We start from the raw sequence: 23,726 nt of genomic DNA, 5'->3' as shown, positions 1-23,726 counted from the left end.
TTTGTAATGCACAGTACATTGGCCAAACTACAACAAGTTTCAGAATTCGATTCAACAATCATAAATCAGATGTGACAAAGAAACCAAATCTCCCGGTCTCCCGCCACTTTCGCGAACCCGGCCATTCCTTCAGTGACATAACTGTATTCATTTTACAGTCAAGTTTCACATCCAACCGTAGCAGACAACAACGTGAGTCTTATTTAATCCATAAATTCCAATGCACAATAAACGAAGACCCGGGCATATTGTCCACAGTCCGCAGCCTCAGCTCATGATCAGGTTTGAGCACATCGACCCACTTCCGTTCTTTCTGCCGCCTCTTCCTTTTATCTTTACAGATCCCCACTCCCCAGTGACGACCAAGGACAAAGCTCCTGGAAAAACTCCCGAAGACCAGCACCCGTTCCACGTGCGGATTCCTCCTCTCTCGTAACTCTCCCCGCCCTTCTATAAGCGATGACCCACTACAATCCCCTTTAGTCCTGTGGAAGGCGACGCTGTCGCCGAAACGTCGACCCCTGTAACATGTAAATAAACCTTAGTTCTCTCCCGTAATTAGTTGTAATAAATTTTTTAAACTCTCCCTCAAGGCTTCTGAATCCCTTCTTTACCTTTTCTGTACTTATATATATATATATATATATATATATATATAGATACTCATTGAACGATGCGACAGCACCAGAGGACACGTGTTTCGCCGTGTTTGCGGCTCGTCGGCCCTGGGTAGCTGCGCATCGTTCGGGATTGGCAAACCAGGGGTCACTCAGCGAGCGATATACACCTGGGAGGGTGACCGAGCACTCCTCAATGCCACAGTGCAAGCCAGTGAATTATAAAGAGGGGGGGAAAGCCATTAAAAAAATAGGTAAATGATGCTAGACGTGTTTGAAATTCAAACTTACAGTTAAGATGGCTTCTATGGCTGCACGTAGAGAAACAGATACTCATTGAACGATGCGACAGCACCAGAGGACACGTGTTTAGCCGTGTTTGCGGCTCGTCGGCCCTGGGTAGCTGCGCATCGTTCGGGATTGGCAAACCAGGGGTCACTCAGCGAGCGATATACACCTGGGAGGGTGACCGAGCACTCCTCAATGCCACAGTGCAAGCCAGTGAATTATAAAGAGGGGGGGAAAGCCATTAAAAAAATAGGTAAATGATGCTAGACGTGTTTGAAATTCAAACTTACAGTTAAGATGGCTTCTATGGCTGCACGTAGAGAAACAGATACTCATTGAACGATGCGACAGCACCAGAGGACACGTGTTTCGCCGTGTTTGCGGCTCGTCGGCCCTGGGTAGCTGCGCATCGTTCGGGATTGGCAAACCAGGGGTCACTCAGCGAGCGATATACACCTGGGAGGGTGACCGAGCACTCCTCAATGCCACAGTGCAAGCCAGTGAATTATAAAGAGGGGGGGAAAGCCATTAAAAAATAGGTAAATGATGCTAGACGTGTTTGAAATTCAAACTTACAGTTAAGATGGCTTCTATGGCTACACGTAGAGAAACAGATACTCATTGAACGATGCGACAGCACCAGAGGACACGTGTTTCGCCGTGTTTGCGGCTCGTCGGCCCTGGGTAGCTGCGCATCGTTCGGGATTGGCAAACCAGGGGTCACTCAGCGAGCGATATACACCTGGGAGGGTGACCGAGCACTCCTCAATGCCACAGTGCAAGCCAGTGAATTATAAAGAGGGGGGGAAAGCCATTAAAAAAATAGGTAAATGATGCTAGACGTGTTTGAAATTCAAACTTACAGTTAAGATGGCTTCTATGGCTGCACGTAGAGAAACAGATACTCATTGAACGATGCGACAGCACCAGAGGACACGTGTTTCGCCGTGTTTGCGGCTCGTCGGCCCTGGGTAGCTGCGCATCGTTCGGGATTGGCAAACCAGGGGTCACTCAGCGAGCGATATACACCTGGGAGGGTGACCGAGCACTCCTCAATGCCACAGTGCAAGCCAGTGAATTATAAAGAGGGGGGGAAAGCCATTAAAAAAATAGGTAAATGATGCTAGACGTGTTTGAAATTCAAACTTACAGTTAAGATGGCTTCTATGGCTGCACGTAGAGAAACAGATACTCATTGAACGATGCGACAGCACCAGAGGACACGTGTTTCGCCGTGTTTGCGGCTCGTCGGCCCTGGGTAGCTGCGCATCGTTCGGGATTGGCAAACCAGGGGTCACTCAGCGAGCGATATACACCTGGGAGGGTGACCGAGCACTCCTCAATGCCACAGTGCAAGCCAGTGAATTATAAAGAGGGGGGAAAGCCATTAAAAAAATAGGTAAATGATGCTAGACGTGTTTGAAATTCAAACTTACAGTTAAATGGCTTCTATGGCTGCACGTAGAGAAACAGATACTCATTGAACGATGCGACAGCACCAGAGGACACGTGTTTCGCCGTGTTTGCGGCTCGTCGGCCCTGGGTAGCTGCGCATCGTTGCGCAGCTACCCAGGGCCAGCTAACGATGCGCAGCTACCCAGGGCCGACGAGCCGCAAACACGGCGAAACACGTGTCCTCTGGTGCTGTCGCATCGTTCAATGAGTATCTGTTTCTCTACGTGCAGCCATAGAAGCCATCTTAACTGTAAGTTTGAATTTCAAACACGTCTAGCATCATTTACCTATTTTTTTAATGGCTTTCCCCCCCTCTTTATAATTCACTGGCTTGCACTGTGGCATTGAGGAGTGCTCGGTCACCCTCCCAGGTGTATATCGCTCGCTGAGTGACCCCTGGTTTGCCAATCCCGAACGATGCGCAGCTACCCAGGGCCGACGAGCCGCAAACACGGCGAAACACGTGTCCTCTGGTGCTGTCGCATCGTTCAATGAGTATCTGTTTCTCTACGTGCAGCCATAGAAGCCATCTTAACTGTAAGTTTGAATTTCAAACACGTCTAGCATCATTTACCTATTTTTTTAATGGCTTTCCCCCCTCTTTATAATTCACTGGCTTGCACTGTGGCATTGAGGAGTGCTCGGTCACCCTCCCAGGTGTATATCGCTCGCTGAGTGACCCTTGGTTTGCCAATCCCGAACGATGCGCAGCTACCCAGGGCCGACGAGCCGCAAACACGGCGAAACACGTGTCCTCTGGTGCTGTCGCATCGTTCAATGAGTATCTGTTTCTCTACGTGCAGCCATAGAAGCCATCTTAACTGTAAGTTTGAATTTCAAACACGTCTAGCATCATTTACCTATTTTTTTAATGGCTTTCCCCCCCTCTTTATAATTCACTGGCTTGCACTGTGGCATTCAGGAGTGCTCGGTCACCCTCCCAGGTGTATATCGCTCGCTGAGTGACCCCTGGTTTGCCAATCCCGAACGATGCGCAGCTACCCAGGGCCGACGAGCCGCAAACACGGCGAAACACGTGTCCTCTGGTGCTGTCGCATCGTTCAATGAGTATCTGTTTCTCTACGTGCAGCCATAGAAGCCATCTTAACTGTAAGTTTGAATTTCAAACACGTCTAGCATCATTTACCTATTTTTTTAATGGCTTTCCCCCCCTCTTTATAATTCACTGGCTTGCACTGTGGCATTGAGGAGTGCTCGGTCACCCTCCCAGGTGTATATCGCTCGCTGAGTGACCCCTGGTTTGCCAATCCCGAACGATGCGCAGCTACCCAGGGCCGACGAGCCGCAAACACGGCGAAACACGTGTCCTCTGGTGCTGTCGCATCGTTCAATGAGTATCTGTTTCTCTACGTGCAGCCATAGAAGCCATCTTAACTGTAAGTTTGAATTTCAAACACGTCTAGCATCATTTACCTATTTTTTTAATGGCTTTCCCCCCTCTTTATATATATATATATATATATATATATATATATATATATATATAATTATTCGATTATGCTCTAGAAAAGGAAACTGAGCTTTTGTCTTGTGTAGCAAACACAGTTACCAATGTTTTGCGCAAAGATTCGACTAGTGAAATATTTAGTCAGATGGGATTCCTTCGACCAACTTCTAATTAAGGTGAGCCACACACTCCTTCAGTTTGTAGTTGGCCGGGCTATTTCTACTATCCTCAAGGCTTTAATATTCAAGGTCATACTTCATAGCATCATTTCTATAGTATGATTCTTGAGTTTCTTTCGCAGACTCGAAATGCCCGCAACCGTGATGAGGAGCCGTAGGGTTTCTACCTGAGCGCGAAACGGGCAGAAAGCATTGCCTTCTTTCGGTGCGCTTCTGCTATTGATGACCGCTCTTCTGGAACAATGGTTTCAGATGGAGGGTAGAACCCCATTCTGAGTGGTTGCTGGCACACCTTTTGCTGTGATGAACTGCGAAGTAAACAAGAGGTAGCTAATATTTATAGATAATTATTCGATTATACCTTAAAAAACAAAACTGAACTACAGTCTTGTGTAGGAAACACAGTAACCAATGTTTTCCAAAAAGCCTTGACTTGTAAACTATTTCGTCAGATGGGATGCATTCGAGCAACTTCTAATTAAGCTGAGCCACACACTCCTTCAGTTTGTGGTTGGCCGCGGTAGTTCTACTATCCTGAAGGCTTTAGGATTCAAGGTCATTCTTCATAGGATCATTTCTATAGTGTGATTGTTGAGTTTCGTTCGCAAACTCGAAATGCCTACAACCGAGATGAGGAGCCGTAGGGTTTCTACCTGAGCGCGAAGCGGGCAGAAAGCATTGCCTTCTTTTGGGTGCCCTTCTGCTATTGATGACCGTTCTTCAGGGACTATGGTGTCAGATGGTGGGTAGAACCCAATTCTGAGCGGTTGCTGGCACACCTTTTGCTGTGATGAACTGCGAAGTAAGGCAGAAGTAGCTAATATTTATAGATAATTATTGGATTATACCTTAAAAAACAAAACTGAACTTTAGTCTTGCGAAGGAAACATAGTTGCCAATGTCTTGCAGAAAGCCTTGACTAGTGAAATAGTTAGTCAGATGGGATACATTTGAGCAACTTCTAATTAAGCTGTGCCACACACTTCGTCAGTTTGTGGTTGGCCGGGGCAGTTCTACTATCCTGAAGGCTTTAAGATTCAAGGTCATTCTTCATAGGATCGTTTCCATAGTATGATTGTTGACAATGAAAAAACGGCTTCGTGTTTGTGTCTGTCCTGACGTGGTTCCCTAGTCTCGGGGTTTTACATTATGCATGCTTGTTGAGTTTCTTTCGCAAACTCGAAAATCCTACGGCTGTGATGAGGAGCCGTAGGGTTTCTACCTGATCGCAAAGCGGGCAGAAAGCATTGCCTTCTTTTGGGTGCGCTTCTGCTATTGATGACCGTTCTTCAGGGACCATGGTATCAGATGGAGGGTAGAACCCCATTAGGAGCGGTAGCTGGCACACCTTTTGCTGTGATGAACTGCGAAGTAAACAAGAAGTAGCTAATATTTATAGATAATTATTCTATTATACCTTAAAAAACAAAACTGAACTACAGTCTTGTGTAGGAAACACACTTACCAATGTTTTGCGCAAAGATTTGACTAGTGAAATATTTAGTCAGTTGGGATACGTTCGAGCAACTTCTAATTAAGCTGAGCCACACACTCCTTCAGTTTGTGGTTGGCCGGGGTAGTTCTACTATCCTGAAGGCTTTAGGATTCAAGGTCATTCTTCATAGGATCATTTCTATAGTATGATTGTTGAGTTTCTTTCGCAAACTCGAAATGCCTTCTTCATGCTGCACTTCAGTGCGATAGCAATGTGGCAATGTTTTAGAACTTGTCTCAGTTGTTCACTCAAGGATAGAAATAGGCGAGATACGAATAACAAGTACGGTAACAAGCGGGATAAATGGTTAGGGAAAGCTTAGGAAGATGAGTACACAATCTTCTGTGGCTCATCTCACAGAGTCAACAATACAACTCGAAATGCCTACAACCGTGACGAGGAGCCGTAGGGCTTCTACGTGAGCGCGAAGCGGGCAGATAGCATTGCCTTCTTTTGGCTGCCCTTCTGCTATTGATGACCGTTCTTCAGGGACTATGGTGTCAGATGGAGGGTAGAACCCCATTCTGACCGGTTGTTGGCACACCTTTTGCTGTGATGAACTGCGAAGTGAGGCAGTAGTAGCTAATATTTATAGATAATTATTGGATTAAACACTAAAAAACAAAACTGAACTTCAGTATTGTGTAGGAAACACAGTAACCAATGTTTTCCACAAAGCCTTGACTTGTAAAATATTTAGTCAGATGGGATACATTCGAGCAACTTCTAATTAAGCTGAGCCACACACTCCTTCAGTTTGTGGTTGGCCGGGGTAGTTCTACTATCCTGAAGGCTTTAGGATTCAAGGTCATTCTTCATAGGATCATTTTTATAGTATGATTGTTGAGTTTCTTTCGCAAACTCGAAATGCCTACAACCGTGACGAGGAGCCGTAGGGTTTCTACGTGAGCGCGAAGCGGGCAGATAGCATTGCCTTCTTTTGGGTACCTTTCTGCTATTGATGACCGTTCTTCAGGGACTATGGTGTCAGATGGAGGGTAGAACCCCATTCTGAGCGGTTGCTGGCACACCTTTTGCTGTGATGAACTGCGAAGTAAATCAGAAGTAGCTAATATCTATAGATAATTATTCGATTATACCTTAAAAAACAAAACTGAACTACAGTCTTGTGTAGGAAACACAGTAACCAATGTTTTCCAAAAAGCCTTGACTTGTAAACTATTTCGTCAGATGGGATACATTCGAGCAACTTCTAATTAAGCTGAGCCACACACTCCTTCAGTTTGTGGTTGGCCGGGGTAGTTCTACTATCCTGAAGGCTTTAGGATTCAAGGTCATTCTTCATAGGATCATTTCTATAGTATGATTGTTGAGTTTCTTTCGCAAACTCGAAATGCCTACAACCGTGACGAGGAGCCGTAGGGTTTCTACCTGAGCGCGAAGCGGGCAGAAAGCATTGCCTTCTTTTGGGTGCGCTTCTGCTATTGATGACCGTTCTTCAGGGTCTATGGTGTCAGATGGAGGGTAGAACCCCATTCTGAGCGGTTGCTGGCACACCTTTTGCTGTGATGAACTGCGAAGTAAATCAGAAGTAGCTAATATCTATAGATAATTATTGGATTATACCTTAAAAAACAACACTGAACTTCAGTTTTGTGTAGGAAACACACTTACCAATGTTTTGCGCAAAGATTTGACTAGTGAAATATTTAGTCAGATGGGATACATTCGAGCAACTTCTAATTAAGCTGAGCCACACACTCCTTCAGTTTGTGGTTGGCCGGGGTAGTTCTACTATCCTGAAGGCTTTACGATTCAAGGTCATTCTTCATAGGATCATTTCTATAGTATGATTGTTGAGTTTCTTTCGCAAACTCGAAATGCCTACAACCGTGACGAGGAGCCGTAGGGTTTCTACCTGAGCGCGAAGCGGGCAGAAAGCATTGCCTTCTTTTGGGTGCGCTTCTGCTATTGATGACCGTTCTTCAGGGTCTATGGTGTCAGATGGAGGGTAGAACCCCATTCTGAGCGGTTGCTGGCACACCTATTGCTGTGATGAACTGCGAAGTAAATCAGAAGTAGCTAATATCTATAGATAATTATTGGATTATACCTTAAAAAACAACACTGAACTTCAGTTTTGTGTAGGAAACACACTTACCAATGTTTTGCTCAAAGCCCTGACTAGTGAAATATGTAGTCAGATGGGATACATTCGAGCAACTTCTAATTAAGCTGGCCCACACACTCCTTTGGTTTGCGGTTGGCCGGGGTAGTTCTACTATCCTGAAGGCTTTAAGATTCAAGGTCATTCTTCATAGGATCATTTCTATAGTATGATTCTTGAGTTTCTTTCGCAAACTCGAAATGCCTACAACCGTGATGAGGAGCCGTAGGGTTTCTACCTGAGCGCGAAGCGGGCAGAAAGTATTGCCTTCTTTTGGGTGCGCTTTTGCTATTGATGAGCGTTCTTCTGGGACTATGGTATCAGATGGAGGGTAGAACCCCATTCTGACCGATTGTTGGCACACCTTTTGCTGTGATGAACTGCGAAGTGAGGCAGTAGTAGCTCATATTTATAGATAATTATTGCATTATGCCTTAAAAAACAACACTGAACTTCAGTTTTGTGTAGGAAACACACTTGCCAATGTTTTGCTCAAAGCCCTGACTAGTGAAATATGTAGTCAGATGGGATACATTCGAGCAACTTCTAATTAAGCTGGCCCACACACTCCTTTGGTTTGCGGTTGGCCGGGGTAGTTCTACTATCCTGAAGGCTTTAAGATTCAAGGTCATTCTTCATAGGATCATTTCTATAGTGTGATTGTTGAGTTTCTTTCGCAAACTCGAGATGACTACAACCGTGATGAGGAGCCGTAGGGTTTCTACCTGAGCGCGAAGCGGGCAGAAAGTATTGCCTTCTTTTGGGTGCGCTTTTGCTATTGATGAGCGTTCTTCTGGGACTATGGTGTCAGATGGAGGGTAGAACCCCATTCTGACCGGTTGTTGGCACACCCTTTGCTGTGATGAACTGCGAAGTAAGGCAAAACTAGCTAATATTTATATATAATTATCCGATTAAACCTTAAAAAACAAAACTTAACTTCACCTTGTGTAGGAAACACAGTAACCAATGTTTTGCGGACTTGACTAGTGAAATATTTAGTCAGATGGGATACATTCGAGCAACTTATCATGCACATTCGCACACGCTGTCAATTACGTGCAAACATGCAATTTATTGTCTGCATCCGTACATTGAAATATATGCGTACTCTTTAGGTATTCATGCAATCATTTGCGTGGTGAGGGTGATGGACCTGAATGTTTTGTTAGAACTTATCAATCGTTAAGAAATCAGGCATCCTATTATCTGATGGTTTCACTATTGTCTGTTATCAATTAGTTCAGCTTATATTGTCGCTTTAGTGAAACGTAGTTCTAGTTCCTAAATATACTCTAAACCCAGTGACCGATAGGTGCTGTCTGATCAACTGGCACATTTTAAAAAAAATGTGCCAGGTGAGTTCAAGGGGCACGCGGTGCCTGCGAAAGCTGCAGGCACCCTGTGCCCCCTGAAACAACTGGTACGACATCCCTGCAGACGCCAGGAGCCACAGTGTACCGGACGTATTGAAGGGCCACTAACACGCGAAACACATTGCGCATCTCGAGTTCCCTAAAAGAAAGATTACCTCCACGCTTCGCAAAAAAAGAAAAAGCAAGGAAGAAAATGCTCCAAGCACATCGAACATGAAACACCAAATTTTATTCGCTTGCTCATACCTTGAAATTGCATCCAGTACATAATCGTTTGTCGACTGGAAAGCGTAAACGGTTCACTAATCCCAACACACACATATGGAGCACACGTTGGACGGCCACACAACCCATCCGATGATAGGATACACCAGGCAGTCCTCCAAACGCCGAACACACAATCCTCGAAACTTCGAACAGGCTGGCTCAATGAAGATCCTTAGTGAAGAACACGACGGTTCCTCAAACGAAATGGCCGAGGAACAATTGTCCAACAAGTGGCAACAGACACCAATTCTATGTGAGAAGCAGTTACAATCTTGCACGCGTATGTGTGACCGTTGAGACAGGAAACAACCTGTAAAGAAACCGAAGTGAATATCACGCTGGTATTGTTCCAACGTTAATGCTGGAGTAGTAATACAAACTCACCTCCTCGCAATCGATACAGTACCACGGTCACCTATAACGAAAGAATACAATTAACCTCGCTTGTAATGTACATCGTCGCTTCACCGATGCAGCCGATCCTCCCCTGCCGCCATTTGCAATACGTCCACCGTCGGCAACAGAATGTACTTCGATTGTTAAACACGAGTAAAACGCAGGCGTCATACGATGCATCGCAGCTAGGTTGGCTTACCTTAAGCAAAGATTAGACCTGTACTTAAAAAGCAAAGTGTCATCCTTCTCAAAGGCGAGGTTGCAACGCAGACAGCGGCAAGAAAGCGGGAAGGAACGTACTTCGGGAGAATACGTTGTGCCATGTCACTCCTCACCGGCGGAGCGCGGAACCACGTAGTACGCTCCAACGAAGGCACGCATATTCAGCCGGCACACGCATTATTCAACAAGCACACGAGTACAAGGTTCAGGAGGCACACATATTATTCAGCGGGCACAAAGCCGTTTCATGCCAACGTGACGGCTTTGTACCTGCTGAAATTTGGCGATGAGGATCGCTGTGCTTGCTATTTGATAACCGGTACGGCTGCTTCCAGACGGTTATGGCTGTGTACCGGCTGCACTTTCTGAGGGAACTTTTTTAACTGGCACATGTCCGTCAGAGGATTTAGAGTGTAGCTTCATCGCAATACGGTATCGTCTGTCGCATTATAGCTTGAGCAGGTTCCCATATCACGGTTTATTTATCAATATTATTTCAGTTTTCAAAACTGAAACGTCTTTGTCTTTGCGTACCGCTTGGGGGCAGGATTGACCAATCAGAATGCTTCCACCAGGTCTGGAGGGGAGGGCGCATATGTTTAATGAAAAAGGAAAAGGAAAGGCAACACCGGCAAACTTGAATAGCTAGCGTCGACTGTAGTGGCAATAGCCAGGTACCGAAGGCGTGTTTGCGTTGATGTTTGCAGTAACATTCCATTCCTGACATGGAGTTGTTTATGATGTGAGCAAGCTTGCGCCTGTCCCATTCTACAGTTGGCAATACGAGGTTCTTTCCCTACGCCCACCGTGCCCACGCCGTAGATGCTAGACCACAGGTAGTTAATTCTCATCTTTGGCTTTGGAACGTAAAGGGCTTCTAGACGGCACTTCGTGAAATTAGCAGAGCCTCCGGAGGACGAGTCATTTCTCAGAGTCCCTTCTCTGGAAGTTCGGTCACGGCGTGCTTCCAGTGTGCTCGCGCTTGTCGCGCTTTAACATCTGCCGCTCTGACCGCTGCCCGGCATGAGACGCTTCCGCATCGGCGGCGCTTTTCTTTTTGCGATGTCGCACCCCGCAACACACTTGGTGCAGGGTACGGGGACTGTATGACCTGACTTCCATTGACTGGGCCGCTGTGAAGCTCATAATTTTCTACACATTGCACATAACGAACGGAAGAAGTTCGCTTTGCTAGTGACGGAAATTAACCACTAAGTGTAGATTAATCGGTGTCACTTAGCGTTCGGTGGCCCAGACTCCTGAAGCGCAGGGTGCAGTCAACCTATTCATGCAGACCGGACGTGAGCAGAGCCTTTATGGTGCCCTGCTCGACGGTGGTTCTCAACCACACGACATTTACACCATATTCAACGTGAGTGGGATGTTATATTCTAGGTGCAAAGCTAGAACCGCACTAGCCACCGAAGCCGCCTCTTATGAAGGCTTACGAGCTTTCGTCTTTCGTCGGGACTATAGTTTGCGAAAGTGATAGCAATTCATAGGAAACTATCTATAACTGACACTACAAATTACCGCCCTGTTTCTCTGTTAACCAGAGTTAGGAAAATTATGAAACAGCTTATTCTCGTGAGGTTAGAAGGCTTCTTTGAGTCAAAATGTGTTTTTAATGAGCCTGAATTTGGTTTCCGGAAATGTAAGTCTGTAAATCAAAGGCTCAATACTATGACGTGTACACACAGTACACAGCCACATGAATGTGCAACAGTAGGAGGAGAGCAAAAATATCAAAAAATGAACATGGAAAAATGCAAACGTTTAACCATACACACAGGCAATACATGTATAAAGTTTAATAGCGTAGAAATAGCAGACACGAGCAGTGAAGGGAGAGACAGGTTTACTACAAAATACTCAAGCAATTTAAATATTTGAAGCACAGAAAATTTTATGTTGAATTGGACTGAGTCGTTTAATGATATAATTGTTTATTGTGTCCTGTAGAACACAAAAATTCAGTTGTGGTATATGTGGTAAATATGTGGTATACTGGTTACAGTATACAGGGTGGTGAATGGTGTTTACCACCGTGCAGTAAGGGGCTACAAATCTTCAAAAACTGGTAGAGCGCAAAACATTTTTTTCTCTTTTTCATGCACAGGACAACACAGCAGGTGATGTACACCCACGTTGAGGGGGGATGAACTTGCTTTTGCGCTGCGGTTAGCATATCGTCGAGGGATACTTGCGCCGGGTGGTGTTTCGTAGCCGTCAGATGGACAGCGGTATCAATGTGTACACTCGCTCGTTTGTTTTCGTTTGTTAAAGTGTTTGTTTATCAATCAACCTGTTCGACGGCACTGTCTGTCTGAGACTGATGCGTCTGCTAAATGGTTTCCGGATGCAGACGAGCTGTCGTTCAGTCTATAAGACTGTAGGTGGGATCCTTGTCACTGTTAGCACCGTCCGAACAGCTTCCTGGGTCTTCCGGCAGGTCCTGAATTATATGGAGACACGGATCTTTCGTGCGCACTGACGCACCTGCGAAAAGTAACAACACCCGTTCCGCGTGTTAGTGACCCTTTCCAGCACCGTGGTTCCATCAGCTGACCACCCGTTTTTTTCAAGATGCACCAAAAGTCCGCGCTGGATCAGGCCGATAGCATATTCAACGGCGCGTAGTCATGTGATGAAACAAATGAACGGTGTGCCACGAGATTCTCACCTTGTTTTCTGTAAGAAGACGACGACGAGAATGCAGCCCGCAATGATGCACTTCTTCACAAAAACGAAGCAGCAGCTCTTGCGTCGCGCGCTCCGATGTGGCGACACCTTATGCCGATGCTAATGACTATTGCGAAGCAGCGAGCAAGTGGTCGACGAACAGAACCACCATGCAGCAATAGAAAAATATTTTTCTGGGTAGTCAACTGGGTTGACCACCATGCTTGAAATATTTAAAGGGCACCTATGTGGGATGCAAGGTAATAGAATCAGTGTGTTGAACTGATTGTTGCACGAAGCAGACACTTCTTCATGATAATACGTATATTTCCGGCAAAGTGTCAAATACAGCATTCTATGGAATGCCCTCACCCCCAGGCATTTGAAAGGCAATGAAAATGCATTTCATACATTGTCTAGACATTCTATAGATTATGTACAGAATGTGTAAGCTGTGGCAGGCAAAGTGCGAAAATGTTTTGTTTTCTTCATGCAAAATATAAACAAAACTACTCAGACTTGTACACACTCTGGCCTTCTGTTGATGCAAAAAGATACTCAAAACTAACCAAGTCACGACGGATGAACTGTCTATGGACGGACCCACTTTGGTCGCGGGTTTTTGCAAAAAATACACACCGAAACTCACCAAAAATAGCACAAATTAGTGACTTCATTCGTCAACAACAGTTTACTGTCGAGAAGAAACATTTTTCATACTTTGGCGGAAGGGGCTTTGGCAATGTACAGAATGCCTGTGCAGAGTGTGAAAGACGTTTACGAGGAAGCAGATTTCATAATTTGCGAAAAAGATCTGGGTTTCAACAGAATACTTTGCCGGTAACATATGCTCCAGTGAGACCGGCAACTGCAATCTGAAGAGCACAATCTTTGTGGTACTCATAAACATTCATAGTGTTACAAAAGGGCATATACGTTGGTTTCGGCACAATATCATCGGGCGCGGCCATGACGCACCCACAGTGCTGTAATGGTGACCGGGTAACGTCAGGCAAAATAGCTCCTCTCGAGGGAACTGCGGTATTGGTTGCGGCGCATATCAGTGGGCGCCGCTGTGACGCTCCCACACTGCCGTAATGGTTGCAGCACATATAACTGGGCGCGGTCATGACGCCCCCACAGTGCTGTAATGGCAACCAGGTGACGTCAAGCTAGATGGCTGCTCTCCAGGAAACTGCCGTATGCATCATCAGGTGTTAAACAAAGTGGTACTGGCCAATGTCATTGTAAGCGATTACTTCGTGGGACTGACATATGAAGCATGTAGTCCACGCCGCCTTCTGCATTATCTTCGTTCACAGGTGACGGCTTTGCCGATTTTGAGCAGGTGGTGGCAGTGTGTGGCCACTTTATGTTTCATGACCAGGGCATCATTATTTAATACGCTCAGAACCAATTACTACGCAAGATGAAAGCTACATGTTATAGTAATGCTAGCGCAAGTTTAAAGGATTGAAGTTATGCTTGCTATTTGTTATGAAAGCAGGGTGTACGTCTTTGTTAAAATATATGCAAAGTGCCAGGAATTGGTACAGTGTCTGTTCTCAAGTTATCAGAGGAAGTAATGATACCATACGTGGTAGGAGGAGAACGCATGATTTACTTGTGCACATTGCCCATTCTCCGCACTAGAGTGCCCGCGATAAACCACCCCAGAAATCTGTCATGAGCATTACAAATCCCCTGCCTCAGTCCACCATACAAAAGTAAATATAACAAACAAATGTTGTAGTGCAGTAGACATAATGTGGATCATTTCAATGGAGGCAAGTTCATGTTATTGAGCTCGTTCATGGACCGAACTGTTTAGCAATAACAGGTCTGAACCACTATAGTGGTTCAAACTCCACCAACTCCTTTCGGAGCCGAACCCTTGTGATCAAACTGGAACGTACCTAACACTTTTTCTTGCTCCTGCAGATCCCCATGAAATTGAGCATGTAATTAACGGCCTAAAAAAAAACACGTTCGGTCCGCTACGATCGGATCGTAACTATATTTGTCAGGCGGTTCCTCTAGCCTCCTCTCTCAAGCCATGGCAATCCTTGTCAACAAAATGTTTGAGACTGGGGTGTATCCCTCAGAGTTAAAAATAGCAATGGTCATACCTATATACAAAACGGTGCTAAACAAGGAGTTCAGAACTACAGGCCTATAGCTGTTCTTCTGGTCCTGAGCAAGATTGCGGAAATGCACATCTTAAGTTATTGACATATTTTCAGTTTGGTTTCTGTAAAGTAAAATCAACAGAGTTGGCCTTTGTGAACGCAACAGAATACATAAAACAAAATATTGATGAGAAGCTGCTGACTATGGGAATATTTATTGACTTAAAAAATCATTTGATCTGTTTGATCACAGCATACTGCTGAGGAAGCTCCTTAAGTATGGTGTATGCGGCGTCCCCCAGAGCTACCTTAACAGCAGATATCAGTATGTACAGATCTGTGAAGCATAGTCACGTATGTTGCCAATAAACAGTGGCATTCCACAGGGGTCAGTTTTCGTCCCATTTCTCTCCTAGTATATGTAAACGACACAGTGGATTATTTACGAGCTACATATGTATATTATATGCGGATGACACAAACATCTTTGTCGAGGCTAATGATACACGCGCATTGTTTCCCAAAGCTAACGCAGTTCTTCTAAGGCATTCAACGTGGTTACCTCCAAACAGTCATATCGAAAATGCTAGTAAGTCCAGGTACATCATATTTCATCCTTAAAGGGACTGTCGCATCCGGAACCGTGGCTACGAATCCAGTACAAATTTGTTCGTCACAATACCACGAGTAATTTGCAAAACTTTCTCTTCACAAAACGGCCCAGGTGATGAGAAATCGAATTTAAAAGATCGGGTTGCGTTTTGATCCTCGAAAGCGCCAGCGCCAACAACACCGTGTGACGCAAGGTCGAATCTGGCTAATCCGCTGTGAAGGACGCTGTCGTCTGCCGTCAAGTCTGAAGCTGCTTTGTTTTCTCCTGCACGTCACCCGCTTTCACATGTGAATTTGACTTTCAAGTGACGCGGATACTCTTTGTGAATCGAGAGATCGTTTGGCTGTCCACTCTTACCGCGTACGGAAGCAAGCAACCAGGAGAATCTTTGCGCTTGCATCGTTCGCGTTAGTTCGCGTGAGATGCCGTCGGGAAACCGATGCAGCGTTCCCGGCTGCAGGAAAACTTCAGTAGAAAACCCCGAGGCGACATTTCACATGCCTAGGGACAGCCAGACGAAGCGAAAGTGGGAAGCTGCTATCACCAGCAGGTATCCAGACGAAGCAAGGTGTATTCATGCTGCCCGCGTATGCTCCTCGCATTTCGCCGATGATGCGTACCTTGATGAGAGTATCCTGCAGGTGCAACTTGGATTGGCGCAAAAAAGGAAAAGACTAAAACTTGACGCCGTTCCGACAGTGTTCCAGGAACAAAAGGAGCCAGCAACTTCGACAGTAAGTATAACACGTAGTTATTTTCAATCTGATATGTCGCTCTTCCGCATGAACTACTTAGGCGCAAACGACGAAGTGGATATACCTCCGTGCGATATAATACTGTATCCCCTAACCTATCGTTAATAAATATATAAATAAAATTCAATAAATGTGATGCCATTCACATGACAGCAGCATATGATTGGCTTTTCTGGTTACCCGATGCGTTATAGTGCAACTACTGAACCTGCGGCGCTATTGAGCTTGTCCGTAACTTTCGTCTTCTTTTGTACAAAGTGGTATATGATTGGTTTTCATCTGTATTACAGGCACGCGCAAGCACCTCGACAGAGTCAAGCGCAAGTGGTCGGTATATTATTAAAATAGGTGTTTGCAATTTCTCGACACAGAGCAATTCACAAACAGATCAATAAAAGGAAAAACGGACTCCACTTCCCGGTTTCCTTTTATCTCTCTGCTTCTGAATTGTTTGTGTGCTGCAGGGAGGCAGTTTTTGCGGTTGTCGTGCCCAACTTTAGGTGCACTTCTTATGTTCTTGTGGTGCTGTTCTGGAAAGATTTTTCTTAAATCTTAGGTTCTATTTTAGAAGAACCAGGTGCAGCTGATCCAGGTCCCATCCAAGAGCACTCCCTACCACCACCCTATCCAGAAGGCAGTATGTCCACAAAGTTATAGCTGTTTGTGCAAGACTGTTATATGATAGGAGAAAATGAAACCATATGCTATAGCATAGGTTATGTAGTGTGTTACTCATTTGTTACAGCCATAATTTTGGATGGACTACCCCTGGAGCCTTTGGCACCATACCTAAGAGTAGGCCAGTGTGGTTTTCTTTATACCCTAGTGCCTGTGGGCATGGAGGTAAAGATGAGACAGGCCGTAAAGCACAAGAGTACACAGAAAGTCGTAGCAACATCTACATTAGGTACTATTTCCTGAGGCTTGGTTTGTCAAGTTCGGCATGTAACTAAAGAGAATTAAATTTCCAGGTACTCAAACACGCTTCTCGGTGCTAAGCAGGAGCACACAAACAGAACAGCACCTTCCACTGGACACATTGCGTCACCTGAGGCCGTCACAAAGTGCCACTGAGGGTGCAAGTGATGACATGGTATTGGAAGGCCCCCTAGACATTTGCACTCCAAGAGCCTCTACCCCAGTACAGGAAACAGAAGCAGCAGCAGCAGAAGACCCAGGGGAATCTCCCTTGCTGATATCTGCCAATCCTCGAGAAGACGAAGAAGGATGGGATACCACCATAGAATCTCTGTGGTATGTTATATTATGGTAACCGAGCCTTCTAGACCACCATAGTCATATTATAGTTATATGAAACGGTGCTCTGTGTCCTGTTGTGCTCCATACAATTCCTTTTAGTCATTTTTTATGTACTTAGAAATATGTTTTGGTTTTTACACTGCTGTGTCCATTGAGAAAGTAAACAGAAAACTCACTGTTTGCTTATGATGTGTCTGTGTCCTGGTACTCCATCCACGTTCTGTACATGGACCCTTTTGTGACTGTGTCCTTATGGTAACATATACTTCTTCATGCCCCCACACAATAAATACAATTAGGAAGGTGCCCACCTGAAGAGCAATGCTCTGATCTATAGATATTGCATAGAAAACAGGAATGGGTAATTGGTGATCACTGTGTACTTTGTTCCCTTCGTAGTATGCCGGACCCAAAGGACACAACAGTTCACCTGTCGGAGCTAACGGAAACCTCCGGGAACGAAGAGTGAGTTCTGTTTTTATCGAGCTTGTGACCATGTACAAACTCTGCTTGCCAACTGATGTCACGAACTCTGCTTTCTAGTGATGAACCTGCAAGCTCCTCACGGCCACAGCACTCCAAGTCTCACATAGTGCACCTAGCGTAAGTTTTGGACATGTAAACAAAGGCTCACATGGGTGAATATTATGCATTCCTCTTACAGACCAAGTGATGATGAACGGCTGTTCCTCGTAGCGGAATCTAGCCTACGGGAACTGCTGTCATCTTTCTCTTGTTGTGATGACAAGGACCTCTCCACAGAAATCACACTGATAGGTACATGGATAAAGGCCACAACAGATTGTAGCAGATGTTGTCAGCGGCGTACGTGGTCCAGCCAGCCTTGGATTGGAAGCAGGCCCTTGGGCAACATACTCTTTTGCTCGTCCATTCTATTTTCTGGAGTGAACATCGCAAAAACATTCCGCATGTTTGAAGCGCTGAAGGTGGCGACACTATCAAAGTCGCAGTACTACAGGACACAGAGAGAGGTCCTTCTTCCTGCTGTCAATCATGTAAATACTATGCTCACATTGAATAGCATACAAAGATGTCACTACTGCAAGGAATAAAAGAAAAACAAGCAAAACAAGGCGTCCCGACTAGTTTTTAAGATCCTGTTTCTTTACATATTTACAGGTCTACCAGGCTAAACAAAAGGAAATCCTGGATGAGCTGCAGCAAAAGCCACTCATTGTTGCCGGTGACGGGAGATGTGACTCCCCAGGGCACACGGCACTCTATGGCACCTACACGCTGCTTGAGACGTCTATAAACCGGATAATTCACTTTGAATTGGTCAAGGTATTAGTTTTTTGTTGCAGTAGCTGCTACAAAACCACCTACTATTTTCACAGCCTTAAAACAATGGTTGCTGCAAGGTCACTGTGGAGCATGGTAACTTTTTGTGCATAACTGATAATCAATCTGCTACAAAGCTAGCATGCCTACACTATTCAATTGAATAGGTTCCATAAGGAGTAAGGAATAGCCTAAGGAACGATGCAGTTATGGGTCAGTTGAGTAAATTCCATCGTGTAAGCAACCAAAACTCCACGGTACAATAATGAAATACATGAACTGTCATCATCTGAGCGTTTGGGTTTACGTATAGGTTACGATTTCTATTCCATGGAATAGGCAACAGAGGTCTCAAGTAGCAATGCCATGGAGAAAAATGGGCTGCAGAGGTGCTTGGCATTTCTCGAATGGAATGACATGGTGGTAGACACCTTAATCACAGACCGTCACACCGGCATCAAGGCTATGATGCGAGACTCCTGCCCCCATGTTAAACATCGCTTTGATGTTTGGCATGTTGTCAAAGGTATCAAATGTAACAGTGCCTCTGTTGCTTGGTAATACACATATTTAAATTTTTAATTTGCAGGGATAAAGAAAAAGCTCATAGCACTGAGTCGCTCAGCCAAGCATCAGGTAGTTCGCCTCTGGATCGACAGCCTTGTTCGCCATGCTTATTGGTGCCCAAAGACAAGTGGAGAAGACGGCAACCTATGCCTTGCCAAATGGATGTCGGCACTGAACCACATCGTGGACATCCATGAGCATGACGATCCTGCCTATCCAGTGTGCTACCACGGTGCTACTTCAGAGCCACGGGAATGGCTTAGAGAAGGTAAGCTTATTGCGGTAGTACAGTGTTATATGCGAACACTATATGTTCTGCCAAAAATGAAGCCTCCTCCAGCGATTCAAACATAACTGAAACTGAACTTCACGATTTTTTTCTTGTAGACAGTGAGACATACAGGAAAGTCGTGGACATCCTAAAGGCCCCTGCACTCTTGAAAGATGTCCCACTGCTGTCCTCACAGCACCAGACATATGGCCTGGAAGCATTCCACAGTGTCCTCATCCATTTTGTTCCCAAATCTCATTCATTCAGTGATGAGGCAATGTTGGCAAGGTACAGAACAACAGGATGCATGCTGACCATACGTGTAGAACCTCATTGTGCCTAATATATACATTTTTGTACAATAGGACACAGTTAGCAGTGATGCACTACAACGAGAATGCTGACAGGGACCAAATCGAAAAGGAAGGGTCGAAACAGTATCGACTGAAGCCCTCAAAAGTCAAGAAGGCTTGGGTTGCTGTACCACTCAAGGAGGACGCTACGTATGGTACGGGACTGATACAACATTGTCTTTGGCATGCAGGGTCGCATTATGCGAGATACACATTTCGTACAGGAGTGAGAGAAAAAGTCTGGTAGGTGTAGACAACTCGATGATGCTCTCCAAAACGAATACACACACTGGGGTAAAAACAGAGAAATGTAGTTCTGGGAATGTTAGTAGGAAACAGTCTATTTCTTCCACAGATTCTATTTCTTACACAGATTAGTTGAAAATGTTCAATTTCCTCAACTTGCTTTCTCTTCCCCCCAAGAGTGTATATATTTACGTGGGATGTAAAACAAACTGGTAGCTGTGCGCGAGACTTGTGACTGTGTTCAATCAACACCTCATTGAACTTGCTCAACAGACTATGTGTCAAGACTAACAACAGAGGTCCTCAGCCGTGTTGAAAGGCACCAAACGGAACCTCCAGTTGTGGAAGCGCAGCCACCATGGTCGGCATCTTATGGGGAAAAACCCTCTTTAGTGGAGGCTGTGAAGCGGCATCAAACAAGGTACTTGTGTGTATGATGATTTTGCTGAGAGACCTAGCTTGTACATAGGAGCTACATCCTAGCTTGTAGGATTACATTAGGATTTCCCAGAAAAGTGCTTTCTTCATCCAGGTTCAAGAAGTAAAGAGCACGGGAGAATACACTGACATCTCACAGCTACGTGCCAGGAGAAAAGAACCCGAAGGAAGAAAACCAAAAACAAAGAAAAAGGCCCTTTTCAGGGCCACCCAAATGCTTGCGCAGAGACTGACGCAGCGTTGAGATGAAACCCTTGTTTTCTCCTTCAAAATGCTTAACATTATTGCTGCTGGTTAAATGTAAAATGATGTACCTACCTCCAAACATTAAGCTGCTTGTTCTACGAGGCACCATCACATAGGCATTGGTCAAAGTTGCTGTTCTGTGAGCTGTGATAGGAAGTGCTATGGATAGTATAGAGGGCTCTTACTGTAAGGGGAAGTGCAGTGTTCGAGCAGTGGGGGCTGAGGCATGGGGGATCATTTCAGGATGTCCTAGCCCTACCAAAATTTAACACGTGGGTGCACACAGTGATCTATCCAGATCCCTCCCCTACCCCCCCCCCCCAATTTTTGGCAACACCTTGAGTTTGTTTCCTCTCTACCACTATTACTAAGTAACTGCACGCCAATTGTTTTGCACCCCCCCCCCAGCTGGCTGGATGAACTATACTGGTTATGTTTTTGGGAACGCTAAGTGCAGGTGGAACTTGTCTCACCCATGTTAATTAGCTGGTGTTCATGAAACCTTCCAGAAATGTAAAGAACACCAAATTGTACATTTCCATTGCCTTACAGGGTGCATTGCAGTTGAAGCCCTTACAAATGTGTTTGTGTGTTTGCTTTTTCTTTTTTTTATGTTTGGAATGACAAACATTAATTATGTGTCTTATCTCTCTTTTTTTTTCAGCTCGCCACTTCAGATGCCAAGGGACATTGCCAGTGTTGGCAGGGAAATTAACGAAATCACTCTGATCACTGTATGTGCAAATAATAAATATCTATGCATAGAGGAGTTGGATGTGGACCTATGTAATGGCTCTTGATTGGACAACACTCAGTCAACACTTAAGATTTCTTCACATTTGCATAACCAATCTGCTGTCATCATAACTATTATAATGATTAGACAAGAGGCAGTGCTCTGCAGTTAGGAAGTTAGGGAGTTGCAAGCCATATTCAAAACAATGTTGCTAAAAAAATTGGATCAATGACAGGTATCGAAATTTGTTTTGGTGTGTGAAGGCAGAACAATCTTCCATGGGAATGACAACATTCCCAGACGTATGTATCACTTACTATGATAACGAAGTGTAGCGACCTTAGTGAAGCTATCAAATGTTAACTAAAATTATTTGACATGCTATGCCCCTTACATGCTATAATCTATAATACTGTCACCGATAAGAACCATGGCACTCACATTAAAAACATAACAGCCACCCATGACCGGGTATTTTATTGCTCCTGCATATTTCTTGGCAGTTCTGGAGATTACTATCGCAACACAGATTCTGTTTCTCACCTCTCAATTAGAAATAGCACAAATTTATTATGTCATAGGTGTGTACAGGAATTGTGGTACAATAATAATTATAATATATGATAATGATGCCTTGATAGGACTGGGATGGAAAACGTTGGTGATTCATGTGGACCACACACCCGGGTATCTGTCGTCTGTTCCTGGGTTCAAGGTAGCCCCAAACCCAGCTTGTAAACACACAATAAGTGGTGAACCTGAGGCAGCTGTAAAAAGAATGGGCACTTCTAAAAATGTAGTACAGTAATTTCCTAACAACCATTCTAACTCAAAACCCCCTAACCAGGCCCTTGAGTTGCACAGCTGGTTGGGGTCTTTGTAAATTTCATGGGACATTCGTCTTGTGCAAACAACAGGACGACGACGAGGAAAACAAAGATTGCTCGACGTACCTATTCTCTCGTGGGTTCAGTAGGCGAAGCCGGTGATCGTCACGGCAATACTGAGTTGCACACACCACCAGAAGTTCTGACCGGTGGCAGATATCTTAGAACAGAGCGTGCTGCTTGATACACAGCCAGCTGTCAATGCACAACTCTGCCACTTTGCCAACAGCACTGCAGCACAGGTACACATGCGGTTCCTGGGGAGCACAGACGCCGCACAAACACCTGAATTGTTTTCGGCGTCAGTGAAGGCCATATTGAGCACTTCATCATGAACTTACCTAAACCCCTGATCCCCTGATCCTGAGGCTCGTTCGGTTGCGCTAACGCAGATGCGGCACGTATCACCAGCGACTTGCAGAGGAAGCGGATCCGTCGAATATGGGCCGTCATCAAACATGTATATTCGTCACGGGAGCTATTACTAAAGGCATTTGAACAGCACGATTCACCACCTTCGCATTCCGAGTCCGCCACCTCCGTATGTGTTTTCGCCTCCCTGACCTTGCTCATGCAAGCTGCAAGCCGCGGGGTCTCCTCTGGCTTGCCGCGTTCTGATTGGTCAGATTCCATGTGACGTTGCTAAAGATTCTCAGCAGAGAGTTCCGCTTGACGCCCACATCCGTCGTCTGCTATTGCGCCGCTTACACACGAATTACGCAAGAAGTATTCCGTCGATCGGGATGGGACTTTCGGAGTCATGGTCAGTGAAGGACGGGGAATCTCATTTCACTGTGGTTTCGGAATCGATCTGTGGTCGATGCGACTGTCCCTTTAACAGGATGCAATCACAACCACTCACTATAAACTGCATTTTGGGGACGACGAGATAAATAAATTCTCGTCTGCAAAGTTTCTGGGTGTTTTACTGCATGAGCACCTTGATGGAAGCCACATATTCTGGATGTTTAGACCATGATTGTTTCCGGTCTTCTTGCACTTGCAAGAGTCAAATCTACTTTACCTACCAGAGTCCCTATTCTGATATATTATGCATTGATCCAGAGCTACATAAATTATGCGTTTATTGACCCACATACTCATCCCCTTTGAACAGATGATATACTACGCACAAAGGGGCACGTGTGCTATTGTTACATCCTCACGCTTTTGTTTGTCTCACCTTTCCTTTTTCTCTGTAAGTAGTGTCTTTGACATACCAAAGGTAAAACTTGCCAGCCTTCTCTACAAAGTCATAAGCAGGATCTGTGATTCATAAATGATCTCCCTACAACTTTATTACAACACCATACTCACTTCGTACTAATAACCTTACTCTGAGGCTTCCAA

The 23,726-nt window shown here is 45.0% G+C and overlaps 1 protein-coding gene, 8 non-coding genes and 2 pseudogenes across 9 annotated transcripts; all 11 read left to right on the top strand.

Moving 5' to 3' along the window:
- The first annotated feature begins 4,073 nt into the window (after nucleotides 1–4,073).
- Nucleotides 4,074–4,288, top strand: LOC135379230 (small nucleolar RNA U3). Its single transcript, XR_010418733.1, has one exon. It is a non-coding gene; the product is annotated as a small nucleolar RNA U3 (small nucleolar RNA).
- A 271-nt stretch (nucleotides 4,289–4,559) lies between these two features.
- Nucleotides 4,560–4,775, top strand: LOC135379379 (small nucleolar RNA U3). Its single transcript, XR_010418877.1, has one exon. It is a non-coding gene; the product is annotated as a small nucleolar RNA U3 (small nucleolar RNA).
- A 271-nt stretch (nucleotides 4,776–5,046) lies between these two features.
- LOC135379439 (small nucleolar RNA U3) lies at nucleotides 5,047–5,344 on the top strand (annotated as a pseudogene).
- A 271-nt stretch (nucleotides 5,345–5,615) lies between these two features.
- LOC135379485 (small nucleolar RNA U3) lies at nucleotides 5,616–5,713 on the top strand (annotated as a pseudogene).
- A 115-nt stretch (nucleotides 5,714–5,828) lies between these two features.
- On the top strand, nucleotides 5,829–6,035 carry LOC135379463 (small nucleolar RNA U3). Its single transcript, XR_010418953.1, has one exon. It is a non-coding gene; the product is annotated as a small nucleolar RNA U3 (small nucleolar RNA).
- A 271-nt stretch (nucleotides 6,036–6,306) lies between these two features.
- LOC135379368 (small nucleolar RNA U3) lies at nucleotides 6,307–6,522 on the top strand. The gene has a single exon (XR_010418866.1). It is a non-coding gene; the product is annotated as a small nucleolar RNA U3 (small nucleolar RNA).
- Nucleotides 6,523–6,793: 271 nt separating this feature from the next.
- Nucleotides 6,794–7,009, top strand: LOC135379298 (small nucleolar RNA U3). Its single transcript, XR_010418800.1, has one exon. It is a non-coding gene; the product is annotated as a small nucleolar RNA U3 (small nucleolar RNA).
- Nucleotides 7,010–7,280: 271 nt separating this feature from the next.
- LOC135379287 (small nucleolar RNA U3) lies at nucleotides 7,281–7,496 on the top strand. The gene has a single exon (XR_010418789.1). It is a non-coding gene; the product is annotated as a small nucleolar RNA U3 (small nucleolar RNA).
- A 271-nt stretch (nucleotides 7,497–7,767) lies between these two features.
- On the top strand, nucleotides 7,768–7,983 carry LOC135379311 (small nucleolar RNA U3). The gene has a single exon (XR_010418811.1). It is a non-coding gene; the product is annotated as a small nucleolar RNA U3 (small nucleolar RNA).
- A 271-nt stretch (nucleotides 7,984–8,254) lies between these two features.
- Nucleotides 8,255–8,470, top strand: LOC135379323 (small nucleolar RNA U3). Its single transcript, XR_010418822.1, has one exon. It is a non-coding gene; the product is annotated as a small nucleolar RNA U3 (small nucleolar RNA).
- An 11,137-nt stretch (nucleotides 8,471–19,607) lies between these two features.
- LOC135370039 (uncharacterized) lies at nucleotides 19,608–21,082 on the top strand. The gene is made up of 4 exons (XM_064603715.1): nucleotides 19,608–19,758; nucleotides 19,836–19,978; nucleotides 20,343–20,490; nucleotides 20,602–21,082. Exons 1-4 carry the CDS (start codon nucleotides 19,748–19,750, stop codon nucleotides 20,612–20,614), a joined length of 315 nt encoding a protein of 104 aa, XP_064459785.1. The 5' UTR covers nucleotides 19,608–19,747; the 3' UTR covers nucleotides 20,615–21,082.
- The last annotated feature ends 2,644 nt before the right edge of the window (nucleotides 21,083–23,726 follow it).

The sequence above is a fragment of the Ornithodoros turicata genome, chromosome 1 (assembly GCF_037126465.1).
Source record: "Ornithodoros turicata isolate Travis chromosome 1, ASM3712646v1, whole genome shotgun sequence".
Taxonomy (NCBI): Eukaryota; Metazoa; Arthropoda; class Arachnida; order Ixodida; family Argasidae; genus Ornithodoros; species Ornithodoros turicata.
The sequence above is the reverse complement of the archived record's forward strand: the minus strand, read 5'-3'. Positions and strand labels throughout refer to the sequence as shown.